Consider the following 13,010-nt stretch of genomic DNA (forward strand, 5'->3'; position numbering starts at 1 on the left):
TGTGTGTGTGTGTGTGTGTGTGTGTGTGTGTGTGTGTGTGTGCGCGCGCGTTTGCAGTAGAGCAGATCCGTAAGCGGAGATGTAAAGCGGCGTTCAGCTACGCGCCTCAGCATGAAGACGAGCTCGAGTTGAAAATAGGAGATGTCATCGAGATCATATCAGAGGTAAGACTGATCACTGGACCCACAGTGAATCATAAATACACTTTATGAAGGCCAGTCTGCAGAAATACGCCTCCATAAAACACACATCAAGTGTCCTTTTTAGCACATTTATCGCTTGTTTTATAAAGAGATATGATGGGAGTAAACATATATGAATGTTGTGTTTGTTTAACCAGAGAGCACTGACAAGTTTATATATTGATCCAAATACCAAATACAAGGAGCTCAGGTTTGTTTTTTTGTGTGTGTTTTTCTCATGTAGCAAAATGAGACTACAGACTGCATTTGGTTATGCGACCCGGTTGTACAATGACAATAAATTAATTTTGTAGAGTGTATATACGGCTGAATTAAAGTCGCTACAGCTCTGCTAACTGAAAGGTTTCCAGGAGCCGCTGCAAAATGCAACCGAATGCAGTAAGACATCCTGGTATTTTTTGGCATACTGCTTTTGACATACTTTAGATTGGGACATCTGGTGAATCTTGGTGTTGTAGGCACAGCTTGTTAGCGAAATTACTGTCCGATGCTCTTCTGGTTTTCTCAGCTGCCACTGAAAATGAACCTTAAAATGAAACACAAGCTCTTCCTCTTTGGAGAGTCAGTGCCCGTGTAGATATCTGTGTAAATCTTTGCTCTGCTTTCTCTGTGTGTTGTGTGTGTTGTGTGTTTAGGTGGAGGAGGGCTGGTGGGAGGGATTTGTAAATGGGAAGACTGGAATGTTCCCCTCCAATTTCACCAAAGTTGTCCAGACTGAGTCGGAAACGTCCTCCTTGGACACATCGCAGGAGGAGCTGCACAGCACACGCACCAGTGAGTCTCAGCCAATCGGATGGTGGGAAGGCCGTCGCATATAAAAAAAACATAAGCTACTGGCTCTGGTTGTTGTATAAATAACTTTGGATGTTTGAATTACCATGACATTTTCTTATAAATAATGAAAATGATTCTACTGAATCTACATTTGAAGTGTTGAAGCTAGCATGTAATATCTATTCTGTGTGTGTGTGCGTGTGTGTGTGCGTGTGTGCGTGTGCGTGTGCGTGTGCGTGTGCGTGTGTGTGTGTGTGTAGGTAAGGACAGCCCAGGCAGTGAGAGTGATGGAGGCGACAGTCGGTCAGAGACGGGGTCAGGAGAAATCCAGCCCAAGAAGGTAATCCATGTTGTACAGTTCTACATTCCTCTGCACCGCACTTCGTCTAAACAACTAATTCGTCACACTGGTCTTAGGACCATCATCAGACAAGAATTATCCTGCCCGAGATCTAAAACCCGAATCTTAATGCCCTGCCGCGCACACTGTGAGCCTCACACACGGTCGGATCACGTTTTTAAGTATCAAACGGAGCGAATGTTGGCTCCTTGATTTAAAGCAGTTGCAACAGCGTCTCAGTTGTGCAGGGAAAATAGAAATAATAAAATGTCTGTACTCAACACACTCCTGCAGCGTAATGCACCCCCTCTCCTCTATCCACCCGTATGCTCAGCACACATTTTTGACGAAATATGTCGAAAAACGCATCTTCTACACGTCTTGTGGTTTATTTTTAAAGGAACACTTAAACCAAGAAATACACATTTTTTTACTCTTACCTTGTAGTCTAGATTGTTTTGGTGTGAGTTGCCTTCTCCAATGTATTCATTTGGTTTGTGGTGCGTAAAGCGCCAAAAAAAGTCAACCGCAGTGTCTCTTTCAAAAAATCCTGACCCGGTTGCTCAAGACCATCCACAGACCTCGTTGTGAGCAGTTTCATGTAGGAACTACTTTCTTTCAACCATAGTTCCTGCGAGACACCGCTCACAACAAAGTCTGTGGATGAAAAGAGGAAATGGAAAAATATCTATTTTTGTTCTGGGGGTGAACTGTCCCTTTTTAAAGCAACTTGTATTATTGGGACCAATCAGAGCTTAGGAGGTGGGGTTAGGAATGGAGATGTCATCCTAGCTACCTATCTACATTAATTACTGCAGGGGTAAAGTAATTGTGCAGACCAACAGGAAGTTATTAGCACACTGGTTCCCTCGACAAAAAGCCAATCAACTTTTTCCATTTGTATTTTTGCTATTGTTACCTCCGCTTTTATGATTTTTGGAGAATGAATACAAAGTCAACGTTAGGCTATAAACGAACTACACCACAGTCACATGAGCGCTAGTGTAGATGACAAAATTCCCGAGAGGGCTATTTACTGACGCATTTTAGACGTCGTAAAACAAAACGTTAAAATCGCATAACCTCGTTTTAACACAGACCTTATTTCAGACATCTAACCAGAAACACAGTCAAAACAACAAACACATTGACTTCAAGATGAGGGAACTGGGAGTGCAAAACGTGCTTACTCATTTCCTGGTTTTAGGACTCATTCCTGCAGCACTCTATTCATGAAAAACATCAATAGAAAAATGGTGCATGAAATTGACGCGGATGTAGGAGTTGTTATAGAATAACAACGCCTACATCTGTTTTGATCAGTGTGAAAACCGTTAACTGTTTCTCTCTCCTGATTGGTTGGGGCAAAACGAAATCAGCAAACATTGAATGTCACTGTTTGGGTGACAGAACGAAGTGAAATAAAAATAAAAAGTCAGTGTGACAATCAGATCAAAAACATGGCTAAACTCCCAGCTTGTGTGACTGCCAGGGACGAATGTAAGCTGTGTGTTCAGCCATGTTTTGGGAACAATGTGAACATTCAGATGACGCTGCAGTGGACGTGGTGACTCATTGGAATCCACTGAAACAGCTGCTGCCTCCCACAAAGCTTCACACGTTCAGGGCCACCAGGGGTCAGTGTGTGAAACCCAAACCTCAGATTTTTTTTTTTTTTTTTTTCAGCGACATGTTCCTTTAAATATTGTGTTTAAATTCCAGTGTTTCACCTCTTTTATCCTGCTTCCTGTAGGTCCGAGGGTTTGGCTTTGGTGACATCTTCAAAGACCAGCCCATCAGGCTCAGACCACGCTCCATGGAAGTGGACTCAGAGGGGGACAAGGTGAGACCCCCCCCCCCCACACACACACACACACACGCACACGCAAACAAACACTTACTTCATACATTTTTTGATACTGTGATCATTGTATTCTGTGAAGCTAAGGAAGGAAGTCCCGGCCTTGGCTCCTCCCCTTCCTCTGTTTCAGGTTTACAGCACAGGAAGTGGTTTTATGTTGACTGACACACATATACACACACACACACACACACACACACACACATCCTGCAGGGATTTGACAAGCAAAGCAGAAGTGAGAGCTCGGCAGGGAGAGGGAGAGGGAGAGGGAGGGAGAGGGAGAGGAGGGGAGGTTTTACAGTTTTTCACTGACGTTTACATATTCACACACACACTGTCTCCTGCTGCCGGCGCTGATGTAGCAAAGCTCTGTCTGTCTGTCCGTCTGTCTGTGTTTGACTGGAACCAGAGGAGAGGACGGTAAGGTCACATTTTCTCTATTTCTGTTCCTCTCTTGTGTTTGTCCCCGAATTTGATTTGTTTTATTTCCATCCTCTGTCCCTCACGTTCTTCTTCTCTTACCCTTTCAATGTGCGCTGTTTCACGTGAGATTAAACAGTGTTTCAAGTGTTGTGGTTTAGCTGCGGTGGACTTTCAGGTTTGGCGAAGTCGGTGGAGTCAGCCTTAAGTTAACTGATACATCATGCAGAAAGTGTGTTTTGTAGAGTACACATTAAATGTGTCTGTTGATGATCAAAGTACCATTTCAAAGACTGTGTCTCTCTGCCAGGAATGCATTTTTTGGGGGAACTGCTAAATACGCTTTAATCTTTTTTTTTTTTTTTGGCATGAAAATAGTCAAATTCATGGATTAAAGGAATTAAAGGGTCAGTTTACCAAAATAACAAAGAAAATAAAAACATACTTACTTACTCCCATTGGTTTCTGGCGATGCAGATACTTTTGGTTTTATTTGCAGATCTTTTTAAAAAGGGGTATCGGAAAAAAAGGGTCAGAAATTTAAAATGTAGATGAAAAGTTCTGCAAATAAAAACGTAAATTATCTGTATTGCTGGAAACCACCAGGAGGAAGAAAGTGTGGGTTTGGTAATTGTGGTGAACTGACCCTTAAATTCCAAATCTATGAATTTGACAAAAAGTTTTAACAAGGTGTTAATGTTTCCCATTAAACGTTAATCTTGGAAGGTTTTTAAAAGCACATTTCACCCATCAGGAGACATTACACTTTAGATTTGTTTTCTCCTTTATTTTGTAATCTAAATAAGAAACCTGCATGAGGAACATGTCATCCTCTGAGTAGCTGAACAGAACTGAGACTAATAGATGAAGAAAGGGAGAGACACGGGATGGAAACACAATAAATTAAGAAGGTAAAGAAGACTTAAAATCCTGAATGTAAAGAGACTTTTAAAAGCCAGAGTGGTGATCGAACCTTCCTGCAGCTCCTCCAGACATCTGAGGATGTCTGTCAGTCAGGAGGCCGTTAAGTTGCTTTATGGTGAGACATGTCTCTCTAATGAGGCTTTGAAGGAGGTGAGAGCAGAGCGTCTCCATCCGGGGGGGGGGGGGGGGGCACTGAGTCACAGGAAGCCACGTCAACTTTATAACTGAACTAGAAGGTCAGCTGCTCTTAAAGTGGGTGAAGTCCTAATGTGCTGCATCACACACAGTGTTTTACTAGCTGATGATGATAAATTAGATTATTTTTGTGCCAGTATTCAACATCGTTCAGCTCTGATTCTGGCCAAAGGGGAAGTGTTTCAGTGTTTCATCCAGACTTTTTTCTTTGCAGTGAGTCAAAGTCACTCAACTCAGCTGAGTCTTCAATGTAAAACAAAAACAAGTTTAGGAGGGATAGTCGATCCCAGAGGCAGATTCACCGACTTATTCTATGGTCGGACAAAGTGAGGAATTTCCCTTCAGACTTAAATTAATAAAGTAATGCTCGTTTTAATAAATATTTTGCTAGTTATAGTAACTTGGATCATACCAGCTGACTGGCTGTAACATATCAGCCTCTGTAATGTCTGCTCTGTGCACGTTATCAGTCATGGGAGGTTTATATTTAGTCTTCTCTCTGTCCTTCAAGGGAGACATCAACGCTTTCCTCGTCAAATCACTTATTCTGCAAATCAAAACATCCAAGAAATCTGTTGTGGATTTATTAAACTTGGCCCAAAAAAGAGATTATTTCCTCACGGTCAGCAGGACAGTGGAGACCTGCACTGTAGTAAGTCAGAAGAAAGCACCTTAATTATATTAATAGAGAACAAGACGCAGTGTCATACAGTAAATATACTGTCTGTACTTAATGCTGTAGAGAGGTAACTAAAATGTTATTTCATGCAATTTAGTGTCATGCTGGAGACAAGAAACGGGCAGAAGACTTTAAGCCACTACAATAAATCACGTTTTTATTTTATCAATAGATGAATGGACTGTGTAAAATATGAATGGGGGGGGGTATTTTAGTGTCTTTTAGCTCATTGTTTTGGTATCTAAGCCTTCAACTTCACTGTTTTGGTTCATTCTCACCACTTTCATCAGCGTTGTTTCATGGATGTGGGCAGTTGTACAGCAAACCACCTAAAAACACATGAAAAGTCCCCTCCAGAGGCCGGACACGTCAGCATATGTCATATAAAAACATTCGCTGAGTCATTAATGCCACATTAGGGTCGTTCAAATGGACTCACTTGAAATTCCGAGGCCACACGGTGCAGCTCAACACTTTACTCAAGGTTGGTGATGTTTGTTTATTTCTCAACGTGTGACATTTTACAGTAGAGGAAGAAAACTGACGGCTTTATACGCGTGTTTGAAATTCCTCCGGTCACACTTTGGTTTACAACGACGCGGCTCTGAAGCAGCCAGATGTGCAGTACAGTAAATGCAGCTGTTGGGTCATGTGAGGTTTCTCCTGCACTAAATAAGAAAATAGTTCCCTTTTTGAAGCTAACTTCATTACATGACACTTCTACTCCACTAAATTCATATTAAAGTAATAATTTCAGGGTTTTTTTACAAACCAAGATTTACATACAAAATATACAAAGAACGTTTAAAACGTGACACATTGTCATAAATTAAAACTACCCAGTATTTAAAAATTGAGCCTAAACTATGAGTCAATTAATCAATGAGCTAATTAAAAAAGTTATCAAAAAATCAGCTGTTTTGATATTTCTCATGAAGCACAATATATATAATTTAATATGTATAAAATTGTTTAAAATTAGCTTCACCTCAACTAAAATGCTATATACACTCAGAGCGATCATTTCTCTCTATTAAGTACTTCTACTTTTGATACTTTGAGTACATTTTCCAGATTATAAATACATATTTTAAATTAAATGTCTAGTGTGTAGGATTTGGCGGCATCCAGTGGTGAGGTTGTAGATTGCAACCAACTGAAACTTCTACCGCCTGCTCAGCCTGAAGGAAAACTTCAGTCAGTGTTTGGTTCGTCCGTTCTGAGCTTCTGTAGAAACATGGCGGACTCTGAAGAGGACCTGCTCCATATATAGATATAAACTGCTCATTGTAAGGTAACAAAAACAAAACAACTCTTACTTATAGGTTAATATTATATTCCATTTCTGCCAATAGATCCCCATAAATGCTACAGACTGTCCTTTTAATTAACCGAGTATTTTCACAGTGTATTATTAGTACTTTTATTTGAGTAAAGGATCAGAATACTTCCTCTGTCTATAAGAGGCCCAGAAACATGTGATACTTGGACATGGAAGCGTCTCTGTGATGTTGTAATGATGTCTCAATGCTTGTGGCACCACATTGGTCTCATTAGAGAGGGAGGGGGGGAGAAGGGTGCAGAGAGAGAGAGAGGAGAGAAGCTGGCGGGGGAGGTGGTGTGTTCCGAACAGAACAGAGCTGTGTGTGTGTTCGGGACAGACCGGGTCTTGTGAATGTATGAATGTGTGTATGTGTGTGTTTTCCTGTGGAAGAGCCACCCTGGTTCCACAAACACTGTCAAGGGATCCACTCCAGCCAGAAAACAACGGCTCCTTTAATAACCTACACCACACACACACACACACACTGCATCATGCAGTCAGCTTGGTGGCTTTTGTGCTAAATCCGATCTCATCCTCTCTAATTAGATGGTTAGATGGGAGCTGTGGGACATTGCTGTCCGCTGGAGGAAAGTGATTACTTCAATTTAATTCTTTATTTCTTTGTCCTTCAGTTTATGATTTTTCAGCCTCTCAAATATGGATTTTTTTTCTTTTTTTCCCTGTTTAAGATCACATTAAACTGAATATCTTAGGGTGTAGGACTGAATAAGTTAATAACTGGTAGATTAATCGATACATTAGGAGGAGTGAACCACAGCTGAATCAAACCAGGTCACGATCGTTTCTAGAGACGTCGGTCGAACTAACCCTGGCATGAACAGGAAGTCCAAACCGAAGCATAGTGATTACACACACTGAAATAAGACCGAGATTACACAGCTGGTTGCAAAACGATGATATCTGTTGCAGATGTAAGTCCATCTGAAGATCTGAGTTTGGATGTGAAACTAAAGGTTTTCCCCCCCATCTGTCCTTCTTTCAGGTCAACGAGGGGAAAGCAGCGAGCGTTCAGCCGGAGACCATGAAGACTGAACCTGATGGCAAAGCCAAAGGTGAGACAGCTGAACTGTTGTAAAGATAAATCCAACACAAACAACAATATAATCTGATGAGACAAAGAAACATTCGACCATTTTCTAAAGCATAGTGACGTTTTTCATGTAGAAGCTTTCTTTAGACACCGCCTTGTAAATACCTGCTTACTGATGTGTTCAGGTGCTTGTGGAAAGCTCCGACATCAAACTTTTGGGAAAGCTAAAGTATTACATTAACAAGCTGTGTAGAAAAAACTCAAATCCAGATGACAAAACAATACGCAAACATGATTGTTGTGGGAAAGATGAACCTTTTTTGCATGTGAATTCTGCTTTATTGTCGTCATACGTCACGGGATTGAACAATGAAATGCAATGAAAACCTCCACTCTCTTGTTTTTCAACTCTTGATTCTTCTTGATTGGCAGGGCGGGAGCTATGTAAAGTCCTCTTTCCATATGAAGGACAAAACGAAGACGAGCTGTCACTAAAAGAGGGAGAAATCATCAACATCATCAGCAAGGTAATTTAGAACGTGTGTGTGTGTGTGTTTATACGTCTGCTTTTATTCTTGCATCTTTTGGTTGCTTTCATTTGCTTGAAGAACATCCAGGTGCACATTAAATACACCGAGCAAGCATTTAAGGTGCAGCTCATACCAAACACACTTTGCTGTCTTTTGTGCAGGAGTGTGCTGACGCGGGCTGGTGGAAGGGGGAGATCGGGGGACGGCAAGGTGTCTTTCCAGATAACTTTGTCAAGCTGCTCGACGTGGATAAAGAGGTAATCTTTTGGCGCAAGGAAACATGCAGTAGTTGTCTGTTTCTTGTGATATTAGAAGGCAGGAAAGCCTCAAAGACATGATGTATTATTAACATGTTTTTACATTTCTGTGTGTTTCCAGAGACCAAAGAAACCGCCTCCTCCCAGTGCACCTTCAGCTAAACACACCACAGGTACAGTAACATCATATGTCTTTCCTCTCTGGTGTTTCCATGTTCTGAGAGAGAAAGAGAGAGAAACCTGTAAAAACTCTGACCTGTAGAGAGAAAGTCGGAGGTCAAGAAGGTTCCTCCCGAGCGACCTGAGCACCTGCCACAGAGAGACCAGGATCGAGGTACAGTCTAGACCACTTTGGCCCGGCTCGGCCCGCCTTCAGCCTGCAACTTTCTGCTGATCTGTTCAGCCGGCAACGGACGGATCACTAACTAACACGCTTCATATTAATAATCCGGCATTTGATTTGCTGGAAAGGGTTGCAGCATGAAACGGAGACTCGATATCAGCGTGAAAACTGGACGATGACGAACATGCAGCAGGTTTCTGTTGAAACAACAGATCACTTTGCAGTTTGTTTGTCCTCCGTTGTAAAGCGGAGGAACAAAGCTTTGATTGAGGAAACACTGTCAACATCATTCTGTGTGCAACAGGAAGCTCTGGGCACTGAGGTGGTGATCTTGACAAACACAAACTTTCATTTTGTCTCCTTGTATCGTATTATTACAGCACAAATAGACAAATTATTAAATTATTATTATTATTTGACCTTTTTGGCCTCAAACTGTTTTTTAATTGGGGACATCACTGATTGAACTGCTTACAACTCGCACACATAATATCTGAAACTTGTGACAATGGGCCTCAAGAAGAAGCTATTTTATAAATGTATCACGTACTTTTTTAAATTTAAAATCTTAGTCGATTCTACGGCTGTTAGATAAATATCGTGAAGTAAAAAGTACTTAATATTTGCCTCTGAAATGTAGTGGAGTAGAAGTATAAAGTTGCTATTTCTAGTTATTTGTCAAATAAGTCCCTTACTAAATCTCATGCGTGCTCATAAACCAAAATCAACTGATCATCTCTGGTCAATTTTATTTCCTTGCTTCTTGTTCTGTTTTTCCGTCCCAGCCTGGGGCAACTCCAGACCTTTCTTCTCCTTCAGTTCTAATCTTTAACAAATCTTCTCTGGCTTTGCATCTCTTGTACTCCTACCTTGCCCTCACCTATGCATGCATGTTTGTGAGTGTACATGTGTGTATTTATGCCGTACAATACGTTTTTTTTATGATTTTTCCCTTTGAACATCCATGTGTGTTGTGTGATTCTGTGTGTGAGTGTAGGTGTAGGTGAAGAAGTGAAGCTTGGAGACATCCCCAAGCCCTCCCTCCCATCTACCCTTCCCAAGAAACCCCTCCCCCCAAAGACAAGCACCTCCTCTTCCTCACAACCCCCGCGGCGTCCTGAGAGACCGCCCACTCTAGCGTCAGTACACACACACACACACACACACAGGCTCTTACGAAAAAGAAAGAAATCCCAAATACTCCTGAGCGTATACAGCCTAATGTTGTTGTATGGTTTACCTGCTCAGGTGTGAAAGCCCCAAGTCAGAGGGCGGGGCTTCGACACCAGATTCTGCCCCTGACAGGTCACATGACGCTGGTGAGTTTGAGTGACAGGAGCATCGACTCGCTGAGATCAAGATATGGTGCCTTAGTAACTGTCGGAGCACTCTCGCTCTCTCTCTCTCGCTCTCTCTCTCTCTGTGTCTTGTGTCAAACAGCTGATGATCAGCTGTTGTTTGTGTTTCAGATGTGGACCTCAACGTGGTGGTGGCGTCAACAGAGAAGCTGAGTCATCCTACGGCGACGCGGCCGAGAGTCACAGACCGCCGGCCTCGATCACAGATCTTCACACCAGTGAGTGTCTTTAATCAGCCCACTGAGAAGGACGTGTTGATGTACACCACTGTGTCACCAACAGGGGTGGAAGAAGCACTCACATCACTTTCAGTAAAAGCAACAATACCACAGTGTAGAAATACTCTGCTCCAAGAAAAAGTCCTCTAAGTTTACTGAAGTAAAACTACAAAAGTAGTAACATCAAAATATACTATATTAATGTATATATTATTAGTTAATTTATTAATCACTAAAAACAGAATACTATGATAATGACTATATAGTACGAACTACTTTGTGCAGCATGAAATGGGTACATAACTCTGTTTGGTGTCCATGCTAATGATTTAGCTATCGGTATTCAAAGCATATTGTTAATTTGTGGAAAACCTATTGTACTGATCAATACGAAGGTTAGTGTTGAGTCTTGGTGCAACATGTGTTTTCTTTTCCTTTTGGGCATTGCGAAGTGGAGCTGTTTATATGGATTATGACTGTATTTAAATTACATATTTCTGATAACGGTATCTGTAGAGTGCTTCAGAAAGCCACCGACTTTGCACTGACTAGATGTCTGTCTTGCAGTCTTCCCTGTCCAGTATCGACCTGGACTCCCCTACAGTGATGGACAGGAAGCAGAAGGAGGAGCCGGAGTCGGTCCCCTGCAGACCTGTAGAAGTTTCCATGAGGAAAGGAGTCCCCACCGTCCCTGTACGACCACCTTCATTATCACTATTTATTCCATCCAGCAGAGGGCGCCACGCCACATATTTTCATGTTTCTGAGCATTCAGTTGGCAAAAACAATCTCGTTTGTTACAATTTCCATTTTTCTCAGCACTTTAAGGACGTATTTTCTGTAAAGTGCTCACCACCAAATTATACATATTTACTGTCATCTGGATTCCTAACGACCAGGTTATATTTTAGATGTTAAGATAGAAGAATTCCTGAATTCATAATATCATCTCTGATCTGTGTTTACATTTGCCCTCAGGTACCTGACAGTAAAGTCCCACTGCCCACCAAGCCCTCTGTCCTGACCCTGCCGAACGCCGGCCATCGCCCCGCGTCCCCGTCTTCCTCCTCGGGTCTGAGCCCCTCCCCCGAGCTCAGGCATTCACCTCTGACCCCCCCGACACTGGAGGAACTCAGGAACCAGCTGAGGGACCTGAGGTCCTCCATAGAACTGCTGAAGAGCCAGCACAGGTACGTTAAACCTAGAATCTTTTAAAACCTTTTAAATCACAAGAAAAAATCTCATGGGTTAAGTTCCAACACATTGATTTATCAGTTTTGTTTTTATTGTGGGTGTTTTATTTCCGTTGTATTAACTTTTATTTGCCGTCCTGTAATGTTATAATCCTGGTTCACCCATGTAAAGCACTTGAAAAGTTCTTTATAAATAAAGTGTATTATTATACCTGTGTCTACAAGCATGCCTGAGTGTGTGTGTGTGTGTGTGTGTGTGTGTATTGGAGTCATGGTGTATTTGTGTGTATTTCAGGCAAGAGATGAAGCAGTTGACCAACGCGCTGGATGACGAGAGGAAGATTCGTGTTAGTTTACAGGTGAGACTAAACAAACAAACAAAGCAGATTCTGAAATGAATGGCATTAGAAATCTTAGTATATAGTAATAATATGTATGTACTGTATATATTGGGTGTAAATTGGTTAATTTAGAGTTCATTATTGAGCTTTTTAGAAGAAATGCCACAGGAAGTATAAAAAAATCTGGTCTAATACCCAAGAAATACCGGATATAGGACACACGCGTTATGAAAAATGCTGTGATCATTAGATGCAATAGTACTAATACTTTCTGGTTTTGGTCAGGACAAAAATCAAGCAATGTAACCCATTTTGTAGATTAGATAATCAACTTATTAATTGAATGTGAAAACCACTCATTCTCTAGTAACACTGGCGTACTCTCATCCAGAAAGGATTTTAAGAGCAGCAGCTAAATGACTTTAACCGCACAATAAATGAAACCACAATATGTGTGTCTTTGTTTGGCAGATGGAAGTAGAGCACATAAGGAAGAGCCTGTCGAAATGAAGACTGAAGCATCCTCTTATCGCCACATCGGCGTCAACATTTGAACATTCTCACTGTTGGCCGAGACACTTCAGCCAAAACAAAGTTTGTGCCAAATGATCGTCAGGATCAACATCAGCGACAATACAGTACCATGGAACCATCCACCTTCCTTCCCCCTCCTCTGACGTCGCCTTATCCAGCGTTTACTTCTTTATTTGTTTTTTTATTTTAAAGAGGCTTCTCTTCTTAAGTTTACTGCTATCTTGTCAAAGCTTGCTGTGCCACCGGTACTCAGAACGATGACACAGAGGCTTCCGTGGCGACCTCGCTGGTACTTCTGGAGACTCAACCTTCGTAGCCCGGTTGGTTCAGACAACCTCTGTGCTGGTCTGTGTCCACTCTGTGGCCTTCACCGTGTGTGTGTGTGTGTGTGTGTGTGTGTGTGTGTGTGTGTGTGTGTGTGTGTGTGTGTGTGTGTGTGTGTGTGTGTGTGTGTGTGTGTGTGTG

The 13,010-nt window shown here is 41.9% G+C and overlaps 1 protein-coding gene across 3 annotated transcripts in view; it reads left to right on the plus strand.

Annotated features, from left to right (window-relative positions):
* The window catches only part of sh3kbp1 (SH3-domain kinase binding protein 1), a 25,532-nt gene extending 12,545 nt beyond the window's left edge, over positions 1-12,987 (plus strand). Inside the window, exons 4-19 of one of the 3 annotated variants that reach the window (XM_031850106.1) lie at positions 58-164; positions 839-977; positions 1,238-1,317; positions 3,071-3,160; positions 7,724-7,793; positions 8,204-8,298; positions 8,463-8,558; positions 8,680-8,731; positions 8,821-8,892; positions 9,899-10,040; positions 10,150-10,220; positions 10,371-10,477; positions 11,045-11,170; positions 11,456-11,667; positions 11,966-12,029; positions 12,483-12,987. In XM_031850106.1, the coding sequence (XP_031705966.1) occupies positions 58-164; positions 839-977; positions 1,238-1,317; positions 3,071-3,160; positions 7,724-7,793; positions 8,204-8,298; positions 8,463-8,558; positions 8,680-8,731; positions 8,821-8,892; positions 9,899-10,040; positions 10,150-10,220; positions 10,371-10,477; positions 11,045-11,170; positions 11,456-11,667; positions 11,966-12,029; positions 12,483-12,521 (1,562 nt within the window). In that variant the 3' untranslated portion in view covers positions 12,522-12,987. The remainder of the gene's footprint in view (positions 1-57; positions 165-838; positions 978-1,237; positions 1,318-3,070; positions 3,161-7,723; positions 7,794-8,203; positions 8,299-8,462; positions 8,559-8,679; positions 8,732-8,820; positions 8,893-9,898; positions 10,041-10,149; positions 10,221-10,370; positions 10,478-11,044; positions 11,171-11,455; positions 11,668-11,965; positions 12,030-12,482) is intronic. The other 2 variants (XM_031850107.1, XM_031850108.1) reach the window with 2 other exon arrangements.
* The last annotated feature ends 23 nt before the right edge of the window (positions 12,988-13,010 follow it).

Source organism: Anarrhichthys ocellatus, unplaced genomic scaffold, assembly GCF_004355925.1.
Source record: "Anarrhichthys ocellatus isolate YVR2014 unplaced genomic scaffold, GSC_Weel_1.0 scaffold10, whole genome shotgun sequence".
Classification (NCBI taxonomy): Eukaryota; Metazoa; Chordata; class Actinopteri; order Perciformes; family Anarhichadidae; genus Anarrhichthys; species Anarrhichthys ocellatus.